The 25,247-nt window shown below is 39.5% G+C and overlaps 1 protein-coding gene across 1 annotated transcript; it reads right to left on the bottom strand.

Moving 5' to 3' along the window:
- Positions 1-455: 455 nt before the first annotated feature.
- LOC101971918 (NXPE family member 3) lies at positions 456-14,679 on the bottom strand. Its single transcript, XM_078023787.1, has 4 exons — positions 13,895-14,679; positions 9,493-9,572; positions 6,845-7,057; positions 456-1,400 (listed from the first exon to the last, which is right to left on the bottom strand). Exons 1-4 carry the CDS (start codon positions 14,632-14,634, stop codon positions 868-870), a joined length of 1,566 nt encoding a protein of 521 aa, XP_077879913.1. The 5' UTR covers positions 14,635-14,679; the 3' UTR covers positions 456-867.
- Positions 14,680-25,247: the final 10,568 nt, after the last annotated feature.

The raw sequence follows: 25,247 nt of genomic DNA on the forward strand, positions 1-25,247 counted from the left end.
AGACAGTGTATGGCCATCAGTTCTTAGTGGGCACTTCCCCTACCCTTCCACTTACCAAATTTTGTAATGATTCTCTTCTTTGTGCTCTTTGGTCCTGGGGATTTCTTGTTGAATCACATCAGTCTAAGGATAAAGTCCTTTGAGACCCCAGTTTTTTGGAGACTCTCCTGATTGCCATTTTGGACAAACCCTGGGCTCTGTCATCTTTCCTTTGTAAGGCTACAAAACAAATGTTAAAGAATTAACCAGAAACCAGTGTATGTGATAACGTTGCATAAAATAAATACATACAAATGAATGCAATAGGAGCTAGAGATATAGCTTCAGTGGTGGAGCACTTGCCCAGCATGCACAAGGCCCTGAAGTCAATCCCCAGCACTGCAAAAAAACAAACAAACAAAAAAAAAAAAACAAGACACACACACACAATTGAGGACAATAATACTGAGAAAATCTAAATAAGAATGTTGATATTAATGTTAATATCCCAATAATATACCCCATTTGACAAGATGGTTACATTGGTAGAAACTAAGTACAGGATATAAGGGATCTCTGTATTACCCCTTACAAAACTGCATAATGTACAATTAAATCAATAAAAATTTCCAAAAAAGGGAACTGAAAAGAGAGCATGTGAAATATCATCTCATTCATGTAATGCGTATTTATTTGTGCATTGCACAGAGAACTGTACGAGGGGACAGTCACCAAAATGTCAGCAGTTTTTAATGCATGTGGCCATTCTTGGGGTAACTAATCTCCTCTGAATCGTTCCTCATTCTGGGTCCCTTCACTGCTTCTCACACTTCCTGTGGCTGAGCTGCAGGCTCTCCATCAGCACACTGCCAGGACCCTCAGTAGCTCTCAGGTGGGACAGATGAAGGAGAGGAGCAAGTTCACTTCATTGCTCACAATGAGCTTCCTTGGGTGGATGTTGTCGGGCAGGGCCAGACTGGAGGTCATTTCCCAAGCATCCACAAAGGCCACACGGAGCCCAGCAAAGGCAGCTCTCAGGAGCCGGTTCACTTGCAGAGTGAACCAGTCACTGCCATACACAGACTTATAGCCAGTGTTGGCCAGTTTGATGACCACAAGGGTACTGGGTTCCCGCTCCAGCAGGGCCATCACAGCTGCCCGAATCCCTGCCAGTCGTCTGGCAAAGATGGATGGAGGGAAGGTGGTGAAGTGGGCTCCCAGGCCCAGCACCACCACGGTGTGGGGGCCCCCAGCCAGGCCCTCCAGCTCCTTGGCCACAGAGTGTAGAGAGGCCACTGGTGTGCGTTGGGAGCGCAGGGGCCAGCTGTGGGCTCGCCAGTGCAGCACTATGCCCCGAGTTGTCTCCACGGCCATCAGGGGCCCCACCTGATATGTGGAATGTAGATCCACTGGTTTCAGGGCTGTTGGGAGGATGAGAGAGAAGTTTCCATAAGTTAACATATAACCGTGCACCATATTATTTTACAAATAAAACTTCTAGCTGCCGCCTGCTTGCTTTATCAGACACAAGTATTCTGTTCCTCAATTCCAAAAGCTCTCCCTAACAGTACCAACACTCTCTATGGCATTTGACTTTCCTCTGCTGGCTAACCTCTTCCAGAAATGTTCTTCCCTTTTTCCTTCTGTAATAATATACTGTCCCCTTGTTTCTACCTTTCTGGTCAATCCTTGTCCCTAATTATTGGCTTCTTATTTTCCCTGCACTTTATAAATAAAAGAATTCCCCAAATTCTATCCCTAGAATCTACTTTTCTTTTTCTTTTAATCTATAATATGTTTTATTTACTATCTCTGCTTTTAACATACTTTGTGCACTTCTAAACATCTAGAAAAACCAGATGTTTCAAATGAGGACTTATATTTATTCACAATGTACACAGTAGTGTTGTTGAATAAATGATACACAGGTAGCAATATTTATATCTAAAAGCATCTAAATAAGATCATGCTGGCCTAGAATCTTTCTTTCTTTCATTTCTTCTCTCCTATGTCACAAGTGACAGAGGCACAAGTGTCACTCAGATGTAATGTTACAATTTCACTTCCTAAAGTTCTTTTCAGAGGACTTGCTTTCTATGAATTTTAACACAAAGTATACAAAATGTGTTAGCTTACTAACTCTACTTTTGTGACACATTGGCAACCTCTGCATATCCAGAGACTAGATATTATTAAGCTAGGACTCCTTTATTCAGTACATATATAATATATTCAGTACAGCAAAGTTAAATGAAATGCACGTTATAGGGCAGTGGTAAACTGGGATTTTTAAGTACAAGCTAACAAAAAACCTTTTGTAACTTCTTCCCTCCCACCTCCCTCAACCCAGTGAACAAGTACTGACAAGATACCATTCAGAGGTGGTTTAAGAATTCCAAACACAGTATTTCCTACTAGTTTTTAAAAGCTATTTACCAGGCTGGGATTGTAGTTCAGTGGAAGAGTGCTTGTCTAGCAAGCGTGAGGCCCTGGGTTTGATTCTCAGCACCACATAAAGATAAATAATCAAAATAAAGGTAACATGTCCATCTAAAACTTAAAAAATATATATTTTTTAAAAAGCTATTTACAAAAAGTTTTATTTTAACTTCTACTTTAAAACATATCAAGCACTATTAAAGATATAGAAGGATTAGATTTTCCACATAAGAATGTGTCCACTACGCACACATCAGTGTAAATAAATTGCACACATAGTAATGGTTATAATTTGATGTATCTTCTAGTATGACCATATCGTTCCTGACCCTTTCCCTCCTCCCTTTTTTCTGTCTACTCCCAGTTCAGTGGACAAGTACATGCATATGTAATACTTAGAGATGGTTGAACAAATCATATCCAGCAGTCATTTACTGAAGTCAAGTTTTCCCATGAATTTAAACACAAAATGTAACAAACATGCTAATTTTACTACTTCTTCATGCACTGGAGACCTCTTTAATATCTAAAACTAAATGTTGCAAAATTGGGACTCATTTGCCCATTATATACACTACATACACAGCAAAACAAAATGCACCATACATACAGGAAACTGATGCCTGAAAATGTCCAGGTATAAACACACTAACATATTATCGTTTGCACTTGCTTCCCTCTCACCTCCTCCACATCACTGAACAAGGACAGACGGTACTATACTGCTCACAGAGGTGGCTTAACAGCTCCATTTCCAAAAGACTATATTCCATATGAATTTTGGCAAAAAGATATTTACAAAATGATATTTAACTAACTCTACATTTCACATACATTGGGACCTCTAAAATACCTAGACAGACTAGATATTTCAGGTAAGGACTCAACGTGTCCACTATGTATAGGAGAGTGTTGCATAAACTACACATACGAAACAATAGTTCTACCTTGAAGATGTCTTCAAAATAGGAGCACCCTTCACTAATCCTTATCCGATGACATTCTTTCCTAAAAATTTTAACATAGAAACATACAACATTTGTTCACTAATTCTACTTTTGTCACACACTGCCAAGCACTTTAACATCTAGAAAGACTAGATATTGATTAGGACTTATTTGCCCTTTAAATACAGTATGTACACAGTATGTACAAAGTAAAACAAAATGCACAGACATAAGGATACTCTTGCCTCATTAAGCACACTGGCATGATGCTCTGGAGAACCAGCATGCCACGTGTATTACCCAACAGGGGTTTGGCTATTGCCCCCCAAAACATTTCATAAGAATTTTAACAAAGGAATTTTATAAAATGCATTATATTTTGCCACTTCTACTTTTAACATACATCAAGCACTTTAGAACATCTAGGGCTAGCTTCTATTTCAGGTGCCCAGTCAAAAAGTACTTAGCTTTGTCAACTGTATATACAGATTGAGGAATAAAAGGCATACACAAAACAATGGTTATAATAGGAAAAATATCTTTTACACATAACCAGTCTGGCACAGGACCTTCTTCTCAAGGTCACAGTCTTCTCCATGTCCTCTAACCTACTGAACAAATGTGGTCAAGTGTCGCTCCTAGAGGTGTGACAGTCACCTCCAGAAGACACTTCTTGTTTGATATTTTTAAAACAAATGGGCATTTCAAGACATTATTTTCTGCCTCATAGTTCAGCAACCTCTACAACTAGAATGTCCAGATGTAGCAAAGGTTTTCAAAGGTTGGGGAGAAACTTGATTTTTAAATTTTGTTTTTTAATTGTAAGTGGACACAATGTCTTTATTTTGTTTATTTGTTTTCATGGGGTCCGAGGCTTGAACCCAGTGCCTCACACATGCAAAGCAAACCCAGGTCTTCTACAAACAGCTTTTGCAAAGGTCAGCGGCCACCTCCTATTGGTCACGTGCCTGTGCTCCTCTGTCTTTTCTCTCTTTGGTTGAATGAAGACCACCACCAGAGGGCCAAGGGCCAGCCCATCTGCGTCCTCTGGGCTTCGCTCACCTTCCAGAGCAGGTAATGCCATCGTGGGCCTTGTCTGGATGGGGTGAGGGCCCTTGGACCCGTGCATGAACCAGCACCGAAGGGCCCTGACCTCCGGCTCCAGTGTCCATTGCGGGACCACGCTCTCCTGCGCTCTCCTTCCAGGCCCCCCAAGGCCCTGCTGGCCCTCCAAGACCCTGCTGGCCTCGCCTGTCTTGCAAGGCTGCCAGGGGGTCATCCAGCAGCAGGGAGGGGCTTGCTTTCCTTCCCAGCCTGGGCCCCTCCAGGGCAGTCTCAGGGTGTCTGCAGGGCAGAGGCCACAGCCTGTCCCCCAACACAAAACAGCCGCACTCTCTTTACCATTGACCTTCCCTGGGGATTCGTTGCCACCTCTTCAGATTTTGTCTAAGATCTGATCCTTAGCGAGCTTCTATTTCAGGTGCCCAATCAACATTTTCAAAATTTGCTTTGTTGCCTTGAATGCAATATGGATAAAGGGAATCTAGCATTTCCACACAAATCTTAGTTATACATGGTCACAATATCTTTGTTTATCTATTTTTATGTGGTGCTGAGGATCAAACCCAGTGCCTCTCATGTGCGAGGCAAGCTATCTGCCACTGAGCCACAACCCCAGCCTAATTCCAGCCCTTTTTATATTATATTTGGAGACAAGGTCTCACATATTTGCCTAGGATCTCGTGGTGCTCCTGCCTCAATCCCCTAATCTCTGGAATTACAGGTGTACCCCTAAGACAGATTTCCAATGTTTTATCAGTTGAGTACACTTTTCTGCAAGATGAATATGCTAATTATCTCATTTATGAAGGCTGTTCCATGAGTGTGAATGTATGTCAAAATTTAAATATCTGCCACTCATGGTTTGTCAGTTAGACCTCAACTAGCTGTTTTGTTGTGTTTTCTGTGGTGCTGGGGACTGAACCCAGGGCTTCCCGCAAGCTGGGCAAGTACTCTACCACTGAGCTATATTCCCTGCCCCTTCTCAATTTTAAATTATTTTGAGACAGGATCTTGCTAGATTGCCCATCCTGGCCTTGAACTTATTATCCTCTTGCTTCAGCCTCCCTAGTACCTGGAATCACAGGTGTTTGCCACTGTGCCCAGTCCAATTCACTGTTTAAAATAAAAGGGAACCTCAAATTGGACTTGGTGACTACAGTGACAATGTGGCTAATTTCTAAACTTTGCAGGATACCAAGAAAGCGTCCGAGCTTCCTTTCTGAGATTGGCTATAATATTAGGTGGACTTTCCTCAAAACCATGGTCAACAAGTGCTACAATTAGCCTGATGACAATTTTGTGATCAAATTTATAAGGGTCATGGGTATTGAACAGTGGCCCCAGTATGACAGACATTCTGGCTAGCTTTTCTATTATATCTTCCTATTTATCAGACGTCTGAAGGACTGTAAATCAAAACATGTGTGTGTGTGTGTGTGTGTGTGTGTGTGTGTGTGTGTGTGTGTGTGATGCTGGGAATAGAACCTCAGGCCCTGCACATACTAGGAAAGTGCTCTGCCACTCAGTTAGAATCTAGGCCCTGCGATTTATAATATATCTGAAGTAGGTACTGGTTGCTTGGAACAGAACAGAATTTCACTCAAAATCACTGCTAAAGATGCTGAGTATTTGCTTTTGTTTTCAAAAATGGCAGGAGGTATTCAGAAGTCTTGTGATACTGTTTTCCATTAATCTTGACTATTTAGAAAAATGGAAGGTTTGGGATTTGGTTCCTCTAATTTTGGTGGGGACAAGACACATTCAGTGAAGTGACTGCCTCCTTAGGTGCTAAGGGAACTACTATCTCTACCAAATGACTGTGCAAGATCAGCAAAGAATCCAACAACAGCAAGAAAAAAAAATTGAGGTGCAGGGTGGTGGGTGAGATAAAATTTTGAACTTTGTGGCCGGGCTGGATGGGGTCCATGCCTATAATTCCCAGTGGATTGTAAGGCTAAGGAAAGAGGTTCTCAAGTTCAAAGCCAGCCTCAGCAAAAGTGAGGTGCAAAGGTACTCAGTGAGACCCTGCCTCTCAATAAAATACAAAATAGGACTGGCAATGTGGCTCAGTGGTTGAGTGCCCCTGAGTTCAAACCCCAGTACTCTTCCTAGCAAATGTGTGAACTTTGTGTTTTTCTCACTTTAATAATCTTTGAGAGACTCACTGAGGATTTTACTTAGAAATTAAATGAGGACTCTTGGAATCACCACACACTGTTATTTGAAAGGTTGGTGCTCTCATTTGAGTTCCATGGTAACTAAACCAGAAAGGCAGCCCAGTGATAACTCTGCCCTCCTCATTCACTCGCCTTTCAGGAGCACCCAGCATCCTGCCCACCTCTCCACCAAGCACTGCAGTTTCCTTCAAATCCCTCTCTGGTCACCTGTTTCTTCATGAGTCCCCATGTGTCACTCACAGGGCACTGTGTCACGTAGATATTCCCACCATTGCCGAAGCGTGGAGTCCCCCATCATGTGCACAATGTGGCCAGCCAGACAGCCCAGGATGCTGTCAACAGTGGGGAAGGACTGGCCAGAGCAGGACAGGGAATGCCATACATCTTGGTGGTAGAAGCCAGAGGGCTTTGGGGCCAGAAGGCCAGGGAGGCACTTGGTCTGTGGGGATTGCACTATAGGAAGGAGAAAAGCAGAACAGAATAAAAAACAAAAAGAACCAACATTAACATCTAGAAGATGTCAAGTACTCTTCTGTGTGCTTTACATGTATTTTTTTCACTACTCTTTGACAAAACCTATGACATACCATTCTTATATCTGGTGAGAGCAGGGACACTAGGACATGAAATGTTAAGGAATATGTGATCAAGATCAATGATTGGCAGTTCGAAAAATAATGAACAGAACTCCTATGTGATGCAACAATACCACTCCTGGGTATATACTAAAAGGAAGTGAAATCAGGATCTCAAAAAGATTATCCACAGTTTCACATTCATTGGAGCATTATTCACAATATCTAAGACACAGAAATAACTGAGTGTCCAGCAATGGATCAATGGGTAAAGAAAACAGGACACATATACAGAGTAATATTATCCATTCTTAAGAAAGGACATTCTGCTCTTTAGGACAACATGGATGAATTTGAAGGGCATTATACTAAGGGAGATAAGCCAGACAGTTGGGCCTGGTGGTGCACACCTGTAAACCCAGCAACTTGGGAGGATGAGATAGGTGGCTTGCAAGATCGAGGCCAGCCTCTACAATTTAGCAAGACCCTAAGTAGTTTAGTAAGACCCTGTTTCAAAAATTTAAAAAATAATAATAAAAGGGTTGGGGATATAGTTCAGTGAAAAATGCCCCTTGGCTGAATTCCCTGTGTCCCCCGACACACACAAAAACAAAGAAGCCAGGCAGAGAAAGACAAATACCATATGATCTTACCTATGTAGAACCTAAAAATTAATTTTAAAAATAGAGTAGAATGAAGGTTGCCAGGGACTTGGGGAAAGGGCAAAATGGAAGATTTGGTTCAAAACGTACAAACTTGCATTTATAAGATCAATACATTCTAATGTATAGCATGGTGACAGTAATTCATAATTATCTGTATTATATCCTTGAAATTTGCTAAGAGATTAAGTGTTATGTTGTCCTTATCACACTAAAAAAAATAATAAAAATAAAACAACCAGGTAAACTATGAGAGACAATGGATGGGCCAATTGACTCAATTGTGGGTGATTGCTTCTTAACATGTACCTATACCACATCATCACATTGTATGCTTTAAAAAGATGCATTTCATTTATCAATTTTTCCTTGGTATAGCTAGGAAAATGAAAAAGCAAAAAGAAAAGGAATGAAACCCTGCCATTTGTGAAAACGTGGTTGATCTCCAGAGATGTTGTGCTAAGTGAAATAGGCCAAAGAAGGTCAAAGACCACTGGCTTCAATGACACAAGGGATCTAAACTATGAGACTCAAGAGGCAGACTGCAGAATGATGGTTGCCATGGGCGTAGGTGAAGAGAAAGCAGGAAGATGATGGAGAAAAGAGACAAAGTTTCAGTTTTACAGGATGAATAAGTCCAAGAGATCTACTCTACAACCCCGAGTGTATAGTGAACAATACTGTATTGCAGAATGAAAATTTGCTGGGAGGGAAAAATCTTATGCCAAGTGTTACATACACCATAACAGTAATAATAAACACAAGTGGCAGGAGGAAATTTTGGAAGGTAATGAATATATTTTTTAACGTGTATAGAGTATTTAATTAAAATACGTCTGGCTTGGTGGCACACACCTGTAATCCCAGCAGCTCTGGAGGAAGATCCCAAGGGAGGAGGATCTCAAGTGCAAAGCCAGACTTAGCAACAGCAAAGCACTATGTAACTCAGTGAGACCCTGTCTCTAAATAAAATACAAAATAGGACTGGGGAAGTGGCTCAGTGGTTAAGTGCCCCTGAGTTCAATCCCCAAGACCAAATAAATATATAAATAAATAAAATTTAAAAAAATATATCATATTTTCAGGAGGGTATTAAAGCATATATTTTCCTTTACTATAGAACATCTCTAGATAATCAAGGCATGAAATGGCACTCAATTCCCTGCCCCATTATACTAATCTATATAGAACAATAGATGGAAAACACATCCTCAGTGTTCTGTATATTCCTAAAACTGCAGAACAAAAATTGAAGTCCTCGGTTACAAAGTAAGATTTTAAAGTCTAATTTACTCTTGATCTTCTCTTCATCAGTCCCATCACAATCTTAAAGTATAACTGCTAGAAGTTGAGTATGTTCATGGCACAGATTGTGGTGATGGTTTCATGGGGTGTGTTTATGGCTAAACGCATTGGGTTGTACACAGCATTTAGTATGTCAATCCACACCTCAATGAAGTGGTTTGAAATCAGAAAAACAGTGACTGGCAGGAATAGCATGTGAATGCAAGAAGCCTGGTGTCACAGTTCGTGCTGCTATCCCCTGTACTCTACCACCCTGGAAGGAAGAGGCTAGCCTCTCGGTCAAGGAACAAAACCCATATAGGTCCATCATCACCCTCCACTCCCAGCATGACTCAGCCCCACTCACCCCGACTGATGTTTTCTGTAGTTGCTGGTCTGATCAGAATTGGAGCAACACCCTGAGGTAGCAGCTTGTCAGTCACTTTGCTGGAGAAACAGAGAGAGAGAGAGAGAGCTTTGTGGGAAAGCCACCTGGTGAAATCTGGAGTTGCTAAAGGGATTTAATGATTGACTTGTCATTTCCCCTCTAATTCAAAAAAAGAATGAGAACATTCCAGTATAATTAGCACATTTATAATTTGGGACCATTATCAGGAGTCTCGGGGAGGGACTTTCTGCATTTCATCTACTCATTGGACTCTTGGCTTACTAATAGTCAAGGTGAGGAAAGACAACCAAGTCAGATCACAGAGTTTTCTTTTTCTATAAATGGAAATACACAGAATTCCAGGAATCACTTCCTGGCACTAAATTCTGGAAGGACAAAATCACTTCCTGGCACTAAATTCTGGAAGGACAGGGAGCAGAAGAATTTTTCATTGTTCTTACATGAACACTCAGACATTGGAGTCATACCTCTCCACTCTTTGAGTTGGGTTGTGCCTACTGATTTCCAAAGTTCAAAGGTGGTGGGGGGGTTGCTTTACAGTGCAGAAACCTAACAAAAATCCCCTTGGCCAGGCAAACAAGGTTAACACCAATGGGCACAAACCACATTCAAACTGTGTACCTGTAATGTCATCTGATGGAAATATAATTTACTTCCACAATCTTCCTTCCTAAAATACACAATCCCAGTCTGATCATAAGCAAGAGACATCAGATATATTTTCATAGAGGGGAATCCCACAAGATAATTGATCAGTACTTCTCCAAAACTCAAGGTCATCAAAGACAAAGTCAGAAAGACTGTTACAACCAAGATAAGCCTGAATGTAATATGGTTAATTAAATGGGATCTCCAATAAGAAATAAAAGACATTAGTTAAAAATCTAATTTTGTTGTTGTTGTTGTTTTCTTTTCTTTTTAGTACCAAGAACTGAACCCAGGGGTGCTTAACCACTGAGCCACATCCTCAGCCCTTTTTTTAATTTTAATTTTAATTTTTTGTTTTGAGACAGAGTCTTGCTGAGTTGCTCAGTGCCTCACTAAGTTGCTGAGGATGGCTTTAAACTTTGGATCTTCCAGCCTCAGCCTCCCAAGATAATGGTATCACAGTTGAGCACCACCACACCCATCCCATTATTACCTCCTTCTGTAGCTATAACTCCGTCAGGCTCCTTTACCCTCTTCTATGCATCATTAAAAAATGTCTTTATTGTGTACGTAACATACAGATCTATTAGATATTAACATTTTGCCAGACATGAATCCAATCTTTCTTTAAAAAGAAATGGATCAATAACTAAAATGTTAAAATACTAATGCTAAATGCAGGAGAGGACACAGAGAGTCTGGGTCTCTTAAACATGGCTGGTGGGAATATAAAATGGTATAGCCACTCTGGCAAATAGTTTGGCAGTTTCTTGTAAAACTAAACATCTACCAATTGCACAACCAAGAAACTGCACTCATGCATTTTGTTCCACAGATATGACAAAAGAATCTTTTTTTAAACAAAAGAACCTGTATATAAATATTCATAGAAGCTTTATTATGATAGTTAAAATCTGGAAACGCTCCAGTGTCCTTCAATGGGCAAATGGCTAAACAAACGTACACAGTGGCAAGAAAAAGGAATGAATTATCAATAGATGCAACAGCATGGATGGGTCTAGAGAACTTTGTGTTTGTGGAAAAAAATCTCAAATGACTGCATTACTGTCTGATTCCACTTATAGAACCATCTAGAAATGACAAAACTGTAGAGATAGAGAACAGAAAAGAGTTACCAGGTGATAAGAACAGGCACTGGGGAGTGGGAGAGCCTAGAGGGATAGCAGAAGGGTTTCCTTTTGGTGGAGAACATTTCTGAATCTTGATTGTAATGGTGGTTACACCAATCTATACGTAAGGTGAATTTTTAGAGAAACACACACACACACACACACACACACACACACACACACACACACACACACACCCCTACATGGACCAGTCAATGGAAACTGAATGATTTTGTGGTCTGGTTAACAGAATTGTAACAAAGCTTATTTTCTGTTTTGATTTTGTTCTTCATATATGAAATGTTGCCATTGGGGGAAATTGGGCCAGAGGGTCAGATGATTCAATGTATTCTTTTTGCAACTTCTTGTGGGTCTATAGTTATTCACAATCAATGGTTAAAAATTAATAGATTAATCATTACAGGTTCCTCAAGCACACCCTCCATGCTCCTGCCCTCTTTCACACTGTTCCTCAAAAAGATGAAGTCACTGTTATGAATTCAGTATTTATATTCTCATCCATATTTGATACAGTTGATACATGTTTATGAATTCAAAATACTAATTGGAATTGTTTGCAAGTTTTAAAACTTTAGCTATAATATGTATATATCATTACTCATTATGTTTTCAAGATTTAGTAATGGTGTAACTAATGGTATTAACACCCCTACCAGTGGATATGAGATTTTCTACCACTACCCATCCTCATCACTCTTTGTTTTTCCAGATTAAAAGGTTTTGTCCATATAAAAATTAAAGACATTATATTTGGGAGTCAAGTATGGTGGTGCATGCCTGTAATCCCAGCAACTTGAGAGGCTGGGGCAGGAAGATTGCAAGTTCAACATCAGCATCAGCAACTTAATGTGGCCCTAAGCAACTTAGCAAGAACTTGACTCAAAATTTTAAAAAATTAAAAGGAACCCCCCCAAAAAAACATATTATATCTTGGTTTCATTGTAAATTTCCCTCATTGATTATGAGGATGAGTATATATTTTTTATTCACTATTCAAATCTTTCTTCCATGATTTCTTATTTATATTTTTCCTTATTGCTCTATTGGGCTATATAATATTTCTTATTGCATTGTAATATTTCTTTACTTACTCCTAGTACTAATGTTATTATATCAATTAAATGTGTTATAGATATCATCTCCCAGATTTTAGTTTGACTTAATTAAGTTACTTTTTGTAAGGGAGAAGTATTTGATTTCTATGTAGTCCAATTTAACTATATTTTTCTTTGTGACACCATAATAGTATTTTCCTGATCCCAAATCAATTTACCAATAACATAAAACAAACCCAGAGACAAATATCCAGAATAGCATTGCCTTGAAATTTATGAAGTGAAAACTGCTGTGTTATAAAGACATATCATTGGGGCTGAGGTATAGCTCAGTGATAGAGCACATGCCTAGCATGCAAGAGGCCCTGGGTTCAATCTCTAACATCACAACGAGAGAGAGGAAGCTGATCATAACCTATAAATCTACAAACACAATATAATACATTTATGTCTGAAGCTATTAGATTAAGCAGACACAAAATATTAGTGAAGATATAAAAGTTGAGAATTTAAAACTTAACAAGTTAGATTAAATAGGGTCAGAATTCTTTCTGGAAAAATACAGAATGTAAATTACTTTCAGTGAAATGTGGCATCCAAAGAAAAAGCAAGAGTCACTGTGATTAAAGACGTGCAGATATTTAGTAGATTTTTAATTTTAGGGGGTATTTTTAATTTTAGGGATATTTCAACCCTAAACTCTCAAAATTCAAAAAATTTAAAAGTTAATAATTCACAAATCATTTACAAATTACCCAAAAACTTTAAAAGTAATTTGTAAATAACTCATGAATTAAAGAGGTAACAACTGTAGAAATTATAAAATATGTAAAACACAATAAAAATGAAGCCTCCATATGTAAAACTTTGGAGAATACAGCTAAAGCTGTACTCAGAGGGAAATTCATATCCCTGATCATTTTTACACAATAAAAGGAAGACTGAAATAGATGGTGTTAAGTGTTCTGAATCATGAAACTACAAAAAAGGAAATAAACTCTATAAGAAATTGAAGAAACCAATGTCAAAGATGCCACCCAAACTCATGAAAAAGAATGGCACACCTAGGTATTCACAACATATTTTGCTGAAAATAATTTAAAAATCTACTAAATATCTGCAGTAATGAACTCTTGGGTTGAAACAGAAATAAAAGCAAGGGCCTAGATAAATAAATGAAGCACTTCAGCTACTTTTGCCCTGAGATAAGTTGTGTTGTATTTAATACTTTGCCTCTTATCTAGAGAAGTCCTCATAGAACTTCAAATCTAAGATCAATCAAAATCCTCTCTGAAGATACAGCCTGACCATGTACTATATGTCTGTCTAGCAATGTCTGTCACTTGGTAGTTGCCCAAGGAGCTCATGTTGGAATTGAGTAGAAATAATTGCTGAGGGGTGCAAGTGGTGGAAGTGGTGGAGGGCCACTGGATCACAGGAGTGAGTTTGGGAAGGAAAGATGAGTCTTAAGGTTGGAATCCATATCCCAGATTCTGGGTTTCTTACCCTGCCAGCAGGGCGTCATCACGTGGTGTGGTCACCTTCAGGTAACTCCCGCCTGAGTGAGCAACCAAAGAGTTGCAGGGCAGAGTAGGAGGTTGAGCACAGAACCAGAGCTCACCAGAAACCACATCCCTGTACTGGCAGGTATGCCCTGTGGCTCCAGTTGAGTGAGGGTCAACATTGCAAATCACAGTCTCTTTAACACCAGAACTGCCCTGGAAATACCCCTTAAAATTAACGGTGGCCCTCTTCTCTTTCCAGATTCTGCGCAGAACCCCAACAGCCTCACTGGAGTGGATCAGCCGCACTTGCACCTGGGCCCTCCCAGCCCAAAGCAGAGGGAAGGACAATAGGTATGTGCCATTCTCCAGATCCTGGATATCCCCAGGGACCCCTGCTCTCAATTCTGGACCCAGCAATCTTGCCTGAAACAGATCCCCACCATGGGTCTTGGGCCTGCCTTGGTGGTCCCTGGCCACAAGGACAACCTCCAGGTAGCCTCCCAGGGCATAGGTGTCCTGAACAGGACCCCTCAGGTGGTAGGTGGAGGTCTTGGGGCTGGTGGAGGCCAAAAAGTTCCCCCCATCTCCTGGAGTCAGAGGCCAGTATAGAAGGTGGGTCAGGTTGGAGAGCTCCTGGGGGAGACAGTCCAAGAGGGAGGGTGATTCCACAGAGTTGGAGACATATTTAGAGACAGGCCGGGGTCCTGGAGCCCGATAGATGATGTTGTCAGTCCAGGACATCTTGAAATAGAACACCTGTGGGGAGAGAAAGAGGAATCTGTTGGTGGTTTCTACTTCTCTCATTTTCTTACTGGAAGGAGATTTCCATTCACCAAAGCTCAGTTCCCTCTGCCAGGTAGGACCCAGGGCTTCTCCCTACCTGCATCATACTGTCTGACTCTCATAAGCCTGGCATCCAAGTCACCACCATCTTTATTCAAAAGAAGCATCCTATGTTGCAAAAGTGAAGTTAGTTCAACTGCCTCCTTCCCTTAGCCTTCTTACTCCATCCACTGCCAACTCTCTCCCCATATCCACCTGCTCCCTGAGTTATGAGCCAGCCTGGACCCAACCCTCAGATCTCTGATTTCCTCACTCTTCATAAACCCTGCTTCCTCCCCAGAGCCTGGTATTCTCAGTGACCTTCCTCTCCTTTCCCCTCTTTCCGCAATTCCCACCTCCAACCTACATTTCTAGTTGAAAGTCAAGGTGGGCAAACCCTTTACTCAATTTTCTTGAGGATTATGGAAGAACAAGGTGAGACCATCCCCTCAGTGAACTCCCTCTCCAATTGGGCTCAGCTGAAGAGACTGACCCTCAGAAACCACTGGAAAGGCAGGAAATTCTAGAAAGGCACAGGTCAGGTATGGGCTGGCAAAATAAGAGAGATACTGCAGATTATTTCCAAGTGAGGCACAGTGTTTGCTATGAAAAGGAGTCTCCTCCAGGGTCCCAGATCTCACTGGCATTACAAGTCATAAATACATTCCAGAGAAGTGCAAGTTCCAAATGGGAAGAGCCATGGAGAGAGGCCATGTTTTACACCATAGGGCTGGTGGTGGAGGAAGGGAATTGAGGTACCTGTGTATCAGATATTCACCCACCAATATCCATCAATATCCCTTCCATTTCAGCAAGGGGACCTCAGTAAAAAGGCAATTTACCAACATATCTCAATTCCAATCTGTGGTAAAGACTGTTAATGTGAAGTTATCCTGGAATTAGGAGTACGAGCTCAGAGCAATTATCTTGGGAAGCTAATGTGTCATGAGGCACAGGGTAAGGAACTTGCTGTTCTCCTTCCCATTGTCTCCTAACCATGGCATTTATTTATAGATGTGCCTTGTGTTAAATTGTACTGCATTGTCTCAAGATCCAACAAGATGAGTTGCAGACACGGTGGCACAGACTGGTAATCCCAGTGACTCAGCAGACTGAAGCAGAGGAATCACAAATTAAAGGCCAGTCTGGAAAGTTAGTGAGACCTTGTCTCAAAATATAAAATAAAAAAGGCCAGAGCACCCTTGGGTTCAACCCCCAGTACCATTAAAAAAAAAAAAAAAAAAAAAAAAAGTCTTGGCTATTCCTGTTTCTGGGAATATCCATTCACCATGAATTTGTTAGATTTCATGTCAAAGGAGATTTAAAGTTGCTCATCAGGTGATTTGAGAGTGCAAATTTATCTGGGTTTACCTGAGTGGGTCTAGTATAAATATAAGGGCCCTTATAAGTGAAAAATAAAGGTAGAAGGAAGAGACCCAGACAGAAAGAGAGAAACAGAGACAGAGAAAGAAATCTGAGAAAGATATTTTTAAAGGACTGTAAACTCAAAAACTTATTCTACCAAATATTAAGACTTGCTATTTATCAATGAAATTAAAAGTTTCATTAAAAAGTCTTACCATAAAGCAATAATAATTAATAAGTGGTACATGAATAGACAAACAGAATAAGAGAATAGAGTATTTACAAATAGTCACTCAAAGTAGATAAAAGAACAAACATGAAAGACAAAAACCTATGAATATTTTTAGGTGACAAATAGGAGACTGAAAAGGGTTATGGAAAATAATATGCCTACAAGACAGCTCCTCAGAAAAAATGAAGGGACAGTGTGACTCGGGAGGAGGGAGGGGAAATTAGCCAAACCTTAAACCTCTCCCAGAACATCCTTTCTGTTAGCAATGGGCCAACAGAAAGGAAAAAAGCAAACTTTCATCCCTTCCCAGATTCACCCCAGCATCTCCACCAAAAGCAAATATTTGCCCCTTGCCAACTCCAATGGGTCCTCAAGGAAGGAGGCAAATGCTGAATTCTGGGCCCTGGACTTTAACCCTTCCCCACTGCAGATGAGTCCTGGAGGGAGAAAAACAAATAGTGAAGCACTAGGTGAAAATGGGTCCGGAGGAAGGAAGATAAGCAGTGAACACCAAGCTTTTCCAAATGACAAGGAGTTTCAAAGGATTTACAACTGCCTTCCTCAGTTAAAATTTCAACCCGCACAATGAGGTCTCTCTCTGTCCAAATGGCACATCCGAATCTCCAATGATTAATTCACCCTCATTGTAAACTATAAAACCCAGACTCCTTCTGTAACACTGGGGCTATTTTCTGTACCCAGAAAATGAGTCATCCTATGCCTGATGGATTGACTCTGCTGCAGAATAAAAGAAAGCTTGCCGGGCTGGGGATGTGGCTCAAGCGGTAGTGTGCTCGCCTGGCATGCGTGCGGCCACATACAAACAAAGGTGTTGTGTCCACCGAAAACTAAAAAATAAATATTTAAAAATTCTCTCTCTCTTTAAAAAAAAAAAAGGAAAGCTTGCTGATCCAAGGTTTGCTTCCCATCTCCCATCTCTGTCATTTGGTCACATGCACTTACATGTTTTAGATGAAGAAAACTAAACATAATACAAAAGAGCACTAACCACCACAGAACATTTTGATAACTGACAATGTTATTAAATGGTTTATTAAAGATACTATTACAAATGAAAGAAATAAATCACTGTGAGGAAGAAGATATTTGCAACATACAGCTAACAAAGCACTAAGAACCAGCATATATAAAGAAATTCTATGATTTAGAAACAAAACAGACAACTTGACAGAAAAACAAGCAAAAGCTTGAACTGATCCTTTGCAAAAGACAACATCCAGAAATTCTAAATAATTAGGTAATTGTAAATGAAAACCACAATGAGACGCTATCACATACCCACAAAGTTAGCCTAAATGTGACCGTACATGATATTAATAGATGGAGGTCCCTGGGAATGCTCAGAGATTGCTTATAGAGTAAAAATTGGTGCAACCAACTGGAACTGCAGACCATAAAAAGATAGGAACTCCCTGATTCATTTTATTTTACCACCTGCTCTTGATATCAACAGCAACCCTATCTCCTGTTCATTTACAAATATGAAAATTCTAAATAAAATACAGCAGTAAAACAAATGGATAACATAGTTTATTCCAGTAGCTTTTATTTCAGAAACACAAAGGTGGTTCAATATCAGGAAATCTATCAATCAATGTACTATATCAAAATCTAAAGATGAAAAAAGAAATAGCCCATGTGAATTTACAAATAGATGCTGAAATGGCCTCTCATTTGTCAGCATCCATTCATAGTTAAAACTCCAAGTAAAACAGAAGAAGAAATAAACTACTTAAATGTAATAAAAGGTACTTAACTCTGTGGCCCATCCCTTCAGAGTCATACCAACATTTTCTGGAATGTGAACAGTCTGGTTGCTGAGAATGGTCTTCATTCTCACAGCAGACATGGTGGCAAAGAACAATATAATATATGTAGAAAAACCTAAAGACTCCACCAAAAAATTGTTAGATTTGAAACTCACTCAGTAAAGTCACAAGACACACAAAATTATTATAGAAAAATCAACACCATTTTTAAGCACCAACAAAAAACTTGCCGATAAAGAAATCAGAAAAGTGATCACATTTATAATTGTCACAAAAAATAATAAAATTTCTAGAAATAAATTTAACTAAGAAAGTGAATGACCATACAATTCAAATTATAAGACAATGATAAAAGAAACTGAGGAAGATACCACAATGAATAAATAAGAATGCAAAGACATCCCAAGTTCATGGATTGGAAGAATTAATGTTGTAAACATGTTTAGACTGCTCAAATCGATTTACAGATGCAATATAATCCCCATGAGAATACCAATGGCTCTTCACAGAAATTGAAAAAAAGTCTGAAAACTCATGTGGAATTGTAAAAGACCCCAAACACTAAAGTAATTTTGAGCAAAGAGAATGAAGCCAGAGACCTCACAATACCTGACCTCAAAGCATATTACAATGTTGAAGTAGTAACCAGTGAAGCATGATATGGGCATAAAAGCTGACACATGGAGAACCCAGAAATCGACCCACTTCACCTACAGCCAACTGATCTTTGGCAAAGGTGCCAGAAACATACATTGAAGAAAGAACAGTCTCTATAAACAGTACTGGGAAAAGTGGATTTCCAAATGCAGAAGAATAAAACTGGATCCTCTCTCTCACCATATATAAAAAAACAAAACAACAACAACAAAAAAAAAAAAAAACATCAAAATGGATCAAAGTCCTACATGGAAGACCAGAAACTATAAAACTACTAAAAGAAAACATAACAGAAATAAATTAAGATATTGAGGTAGGCAGAGTTTTTTTTGTGTGTGTGGTGGTGGTTGGGGGAAGATCCCCAAGTAAGGCAACCAAAGCAGAAAATAGACAAATGGAATTATATTAAATTAAGAAACCTCTGCACAACACAGGAAACAATCAACAGAGGGAAGAGACAATCTGGAGAATGACAGAAGATATGAGCAAACTATTACTAACATTGAGAATATACAAGGAACAACAAGAAAAAATCTTTTAAAAAATTGAGCAAATTGGCCAGGCACGGTGGTGCATGCCTGTAATCCCAGCGATTTAGGTGATTGAGATAGGAGAATCGCAAATTCAAAGCCAGCCTCAGCAACTGTGAAGCACTAAGCAACTCAGTGAGACTCTATCTCTAAATAAAATACAAAATAGGGCTGGGATGTGTCTTAGTGGTTGAGTACCCCTGAGTTCAATCCCCAGTACCAAAAAAAAAAAAAAAGAGCAAATTGCTGGGCTTGGTGGCGCATACCTGTAATCCCAGCAGCTCAGGAGGCTGAGGCAGGAGGATTGCAAGTTTATAGTCAGCCTCACAACTTGGTAAGGTCCTAAGAAATTTAGTGAGATCCATTCTCAAAATAAAAAATAAAAAGGGCCGGGGATGTGACTCAGTGGTTAAGTGCTCCTGATTCAATCCCAGTACCCCATCCCCCGATAAAGAGCTAATGATCTCAATAGACATTTCTCAAAAGAAGGTACACATAAACAAGTACATAGTGTGATTACTTTTCTAAAAAATTCAAAGTCAGGCAAAATTTAAGTATATTGTCTTAAGTCAAGGTATTGGCTACCTTGGAAAGAAGTGAGGGTAGGAGTGACAGGGAGGGGGCATGAGAGAAGGCTTCTGAGGGTGATGGAAATTTCCATTTCTCAACTTGGATCGAAATCACACAGGTGTGCTATCTTTGACTTTTATTGAGAATTTAAAATTTTATGCATATTTTTATCTGTGTTGTAGCTTAACTATTTTACAAAGTAGAAAGTTCTGGCTGAGACCCAAAGAAGTCTCACTCACCCTCTCACATGAACAAGATTACTCTGGAAATGAAATGGACACCTTCTTCAGAACTATTATTAAGGGACTAGGATTTTTCTATTTAACTCTTTCATTGGTTTTAGGATGAAGACTGACTTGTCAAGCCATACTGAAGATCATCCACTTTCTAAGAAAAGTCAGAAATCTCTATTTCCATGCAATATATCCTACTGTTTATTGAGTGCCACAGCATGAGTTTAGAGTTCATCCAAAGCTCAGTGTTAACTGATGGACAGACAGGGAAATGGAAGGTTTCATGGCTTCTGGCCTTTCCCAGGTTTCTCAGCAATAAAATGTCACTCCATTCAATTGCCCACTTGCTTTTTCTCTAGTCAGGAATTTTTTTTTTTAATCCCTGCCTCTTTCTCTCTGGTAAAAAGCAGAACTGAACACCATAGACTTCGATCTCTTTCTTTTACACTGAGGCAGAAAGAAAAATAAAAAACTTTTGGAAGGTGAGAAAACTATGAACACCATGAATTGCTTTTCTTTTCTCTCCACTGGGATTTCCCCATAATAACTTCTTACACCTGAGAGGAAACCCAAAAAAACCTTCTGGCTGCTCTCGGTTTCAGTTGATTTTTTTTTCCTTTTACTTTTCTTTTTTGATACCAGGGATTGAACCTAGAGGCGCTTACCCATTGAGCAACACCTCCAGCACTTTTAATTTATTTATTATTTTAATTTTGACACAGGGTTTTGCCAAGTTGCTTAGGGCCTCACTAGGTTGCTGAGGCTGTCCTTAAAATTGTGATCCTCCTGGGCTAGGATTGTGGCTCAGCGGTAGAGTGCTTGCCTAGCACAAGCGAGGCCCTGGGTTTGATCCTCAGCACCACATAAAAATAAATGAATAAAATAAAGGTATTATGTTCAACTGCAGCTAAAAAAATGAATATTTTTTTAAAAATTGTGATTCCCCCTCCCTCAGTTTAGTTGACTTTTAAAATGACTAATTTTGGAGATCACACAGTTGAATGATGTGTGATGATTCTTTTTCTACTTGATGTCCATGCTACCTCAGATTGAATCCACCTAATAAGTTAAAACTGTTCTCTGGCAGAAATATAATCGCCTCTTGCTCTTCTCCCCTGTTCTGTATCTTAAGGATTAATTGCAAGGTAAGCTACCTATTCCTGGAAAAAGAGACTTGCTGGTAGTATTTTTTCTGGTCTCTGAAAGACCCAGAGTATTCGGTGACCTTCAGATAGCAGTGCAATGTATGTCAGAAAAGCAGATGACCTAGAAATTTATGACCACCTCTGGTGTCCCACCCATCTCTCTGAGACTACAATTATACCTCCTCCAAATCCCTATGTAAGCATTGTGCTTGTGTCCCTTGAGCAAGATGGCTTTTAAGGACCAGAGTCCTTAAGACTGGTTAAGTCTGGTTAAGACTCTGGTTTCCAACTTGCTGACTTGTTGCCTGTAAGGCCCTTCCCTGTCACTCTGTTTCTTGAGTTATTGGCTTCTTTGAAGGGCAGTGGAACCAGCCTTCATTTTTAATTTTTTTTAGTTGTAGATGAACACGACAGCCTTATTTATTCATTTTTATGTGGTGCTGAAAATCAAACCCAGTGCCTCACAAATGCAAGGCAAGTGCTCTACCACTGAGCTACAACCCCAGCCCTGGAACGGGCTTTTTGACATTACATTCTGAATTTGTTTTAGATTCCCTAGTGGCGCTCAGGATCCAATCTGCTCACCTTCTTCCTTAAACTGATTTTCCACCCTACATTTACTCTTTCTAGAATCCCATGAGATCGAGGTCAAAACTTTGAGCTCTTCCCTCTATCCTCTCTCTTACAATCCAAACTGGAGTTTGCATAGGGAAAGAAGAAATGAGCCAGCAATGAGAGGAATCAGAGGCGAAGGAAGTACTCACGCAAACCAGAAAGAGCAACCCCGCAATCAGAATCTTGTAGCTCTTGAATTGCTCCATGAATGGATTCACTCAGCCTACGCTCTTGAGTGCGAATGAGGCTTCAGTTGGAGAATAAAGAAGCACAGACTTAGACACTCCCATCATAAGGGAATGAGTGTACTGTGGCGACTTTCCAATTTCCTTAAACACTGTTACCTGGCTTTACCTACGCATTCTACCAAGTATCTATTCTAGCACTTGTGTCTCTCCGAGGTTTTCAAAATCCACACTGGTTTTCTGCCAGAATCCTAGAGTCTCACTTCGGACTTTTTCAGGGAGAGAATTTACAGTTCGTTGTTTGCTTGAAAGTTTTCTTAGAATGTATTTTCTGTTTGTTGTAATTGCTTTATTGATATATTGTTCCTACAATGGGAGGACTTTAGCAAGACAGATGCCCAATGTTGGGAGAGGGCATCTATCTGAGAGTCCATTTCGATTATCCCAGTGTCAGAATGTCAGCTTGAGATGTCAGCTTGGAGTGGGCTGTGAGAATTGAGCAGGAGAAACTGCTAAAGTCTGAGGGCAGAGATCTAGAGGTTGGTCACTATGGAGACTTTTCTGGGCAAAACTCATGGGGAGTAACCAGGTGATAGGGTCAGGGTGTCCACCATGTCCCAATCTCAGTGTTCTTTCTTTTATGGGCCTTGAGTGAGGGGGTTGCTTCATTCAGTGATCTGATGTGATCTGGTGGGTTTTCCCAAAACGAGTTTGATATGCCCATGCATCCTCGTACTTCTGATTAGTTTATAAGTCCATAGGAGCTCATGTTTATTATCGTGATTGACTTATCCGTTTGTGCCTTATGGTTGTGCCAAACAGATGGGGCTGTTTACTGTACAAACAGGGTGTAGGGTCATTCCAACTCTGCACTTCACTCAAAATGGAGAAGGTCAAGGCAAATTCAGGTTCAAGCACAGCCTGAAAACTGCATATCATGGGCACGGCACAGCCTGCTCTCCACAGTGTCATTAAAAAGTGACAACCTTATTTATTACAAATTTACAATGTTTCCAAGCAAACAACTTTAATATAGCCTTTCCCTAATGTCTCAGCAATTACTCATGTTTGTTTTGCTTGGGTTTTTTTCTTTTAGTCTTCATAGTCCAAATTGAGAGGACCACAAAGCACTAATGTTTTTCTGTGAAATATTGAAGTCTGCTTCTATTGTTGGCATTTTGTTTCCATACTCTTTTCATTTCAAATAATCACTTTAGATTTTAAATTAAAATAATTTACATTTTCAGTTTATTTATTTAAATTATTTTATTTCAAATAATTATTTTCTGTATCAAATTAAAATAAGTTAAAATTAATAATTTAGTTAGTTCATGCATTAAAATTACTTATTTAAATCCAAATAATTTGAAACCTAATATTTAAATTTTAAATCCCAGATGATTTGAAGACTTTTTAAAAAAACCAATAAATAAACAAATAAACACCCAAAAAAACAATAAATAAACAAATAAACACCCGCTAAGACATTAGAGGAAGGCTACACTGAAGATGTTTGTATAAATAAATCCTACTGACCTTTTGATAACTTCCTTCCTCCGTGAGCCTGCACATCTCACGAATATACACTGTAAGCTCTTCATGTCCATTGGCGTCATAAAATGACTTTCACTAGATGAGGAATTGTGATTCAAATTTTAATATGAACTTTGGTTCTTATTTCTTGAGAACAACTCCATCATCATTCTTTTATCATTAATTGAATGTTTCAGAAAAATCTGTTTTTTCTTCCTTTTAAGTTTTGATTATGGAAATCTTCCAACATGCAAACATAGAGGCACTGGTATAACAAACCTTTGTACCCACCACTGAACTTCAACAATCACCAATACGTGGCCAATCTTCTTTCATTTCTACCCCCCTTCTACAATGTGACCCCCAGTTATTCTGTAGTAAATCCCAGACATCATATATATATATAGGTTTTTTAAAATATGTTTTTGGTTGTAGATGTACACAATACCTTTATTTTGTTTATTTATTTTTATGTGGTGCTGAGGATCAAACCCAGTGCCTCACATGTGCTAGGCCAATGTCTACCGCTGAGCCACAACTCCAGCCCTTCATATAGTTTTATCTTTTAAATACTTTGATATATAGTCTTTAAAAAAGTAATTCTTGATTGATAAACATTTACACTTGAATTACAAATGTCAGTAGAAAAGTAAATTTTAAATACTTTTCTATTTTACAAAGATTTGATAACTTTGACTGTAGCAGTTACTACAAAACATGAAGCTGGTTTTGGTCACAACCAGTGTATATCTGCTCAAAAAGATTGCAAGTTCACAAAACTTTCTGCATGTGAGTCCCTGACAGCATTTTAAGAAGTAGTTGGTAATGACTAGTGAATACATGGCAAGGTCACAGGTTTACTTTTCGATACTCTTAAAGTTTTTTTCTTTTTTCTTTTGGTACTAGAGATTGAACCCAAGAGCTTAACCACTGAACAACATCCCCAGCCCTTTTTTATATTTTAGTTTAGAGACAGGGTCTCCCTGAGTTGCTTAGAGCCTTGCTAAGTTGCTGAAGCTGGCTTTGAACCTGAGATCCTCCTGCCTCAGACTCCCAAGCCACTGTGATTACAGGTATGCCCACTGTGCCCACCTAAAGTTTTCTTTAAATGGCAAATGAGTAAGTAACTTGCAGCATATAACTTGTAGAGAAACATCAGTACACAGATCTTGCAAATAAGCAAATGGAAAGGAAAGGAGCTAATGGAGAGTGGGTGGCGGGTAATTGGGGAAATGCATTGAGAAAGAAGGATTATTGGCACTAACTCTCATTAAAGGGACCTCAGGGTTCACCAAAGTCAAGGTCAAGTGAAGAATTATAGCTATTGGTGCCTCCATATATTTTGGAAGAGAGGTTTTTTAGTAATGCAGTGCACCAAGGTAAATTCTGACTGACCACTGACCCCAATACTCACATTAACATGGGTTTGACTTGTAGATGAGCCCCCTCCCCAATAAAATGGCCATCATGACAGTTTTGGAGAGGAACAATTAGGGACAAAAACTCTACCACCAGAGATGAAGAAGGAGTTGAACACCTGCTTGGCAAAAAAAAAGTTCAGTTCTCAAGATAAGCATCAAACCCAGTAATAAATTTAGAAGTGGCATTGTGTCCTTTGCTTAAAAAGAGTGCAAGTTCAGTGGTGGGTACACAGAGACAACCCACTGTCTCTAGAGT

This window comes from Ictidomys tridecemlineatus, chromosome 10 (genome assembly GCF_052094955.1).
Source record: "Ictidomys tridecemlineatus isolate mIctTri1 chromosome 10, mIctTri1.hap1, whole genome shotgun sequence".
Classification (NCBI taxonomy): Eukaryota; Metazoa; Chordata; class Mammalia; order Rodentia; family Sciuridae; genus Ictidomys; species Ictidomys tridecemlineatus.

Bases quoted from the DNA above. Each gene is read 5' to 3' on its own strand.
- LOC101971918 (XM_078023787.1), bottom strand. From the start codon at position 14,634: ATGTCCTGGACTGACAACATCATCTATCGGGCTCCAGGACCCCGGCCT. The intron at 9,573-13,894 runs GTAAGAAACCCA...CTGTTTCTCCAG, and splicing joins GATGACGCCCTGCTGGCAGG to CAAAGTGACTGACAAGCTGC. The intron at 1,401-6,844 runs GTGAGTGACACA...TCCTCCCAACAG, and splicing joins TCTACGTGACACAGTGCCCT to CCCTGAAACCAGTGGATCTA.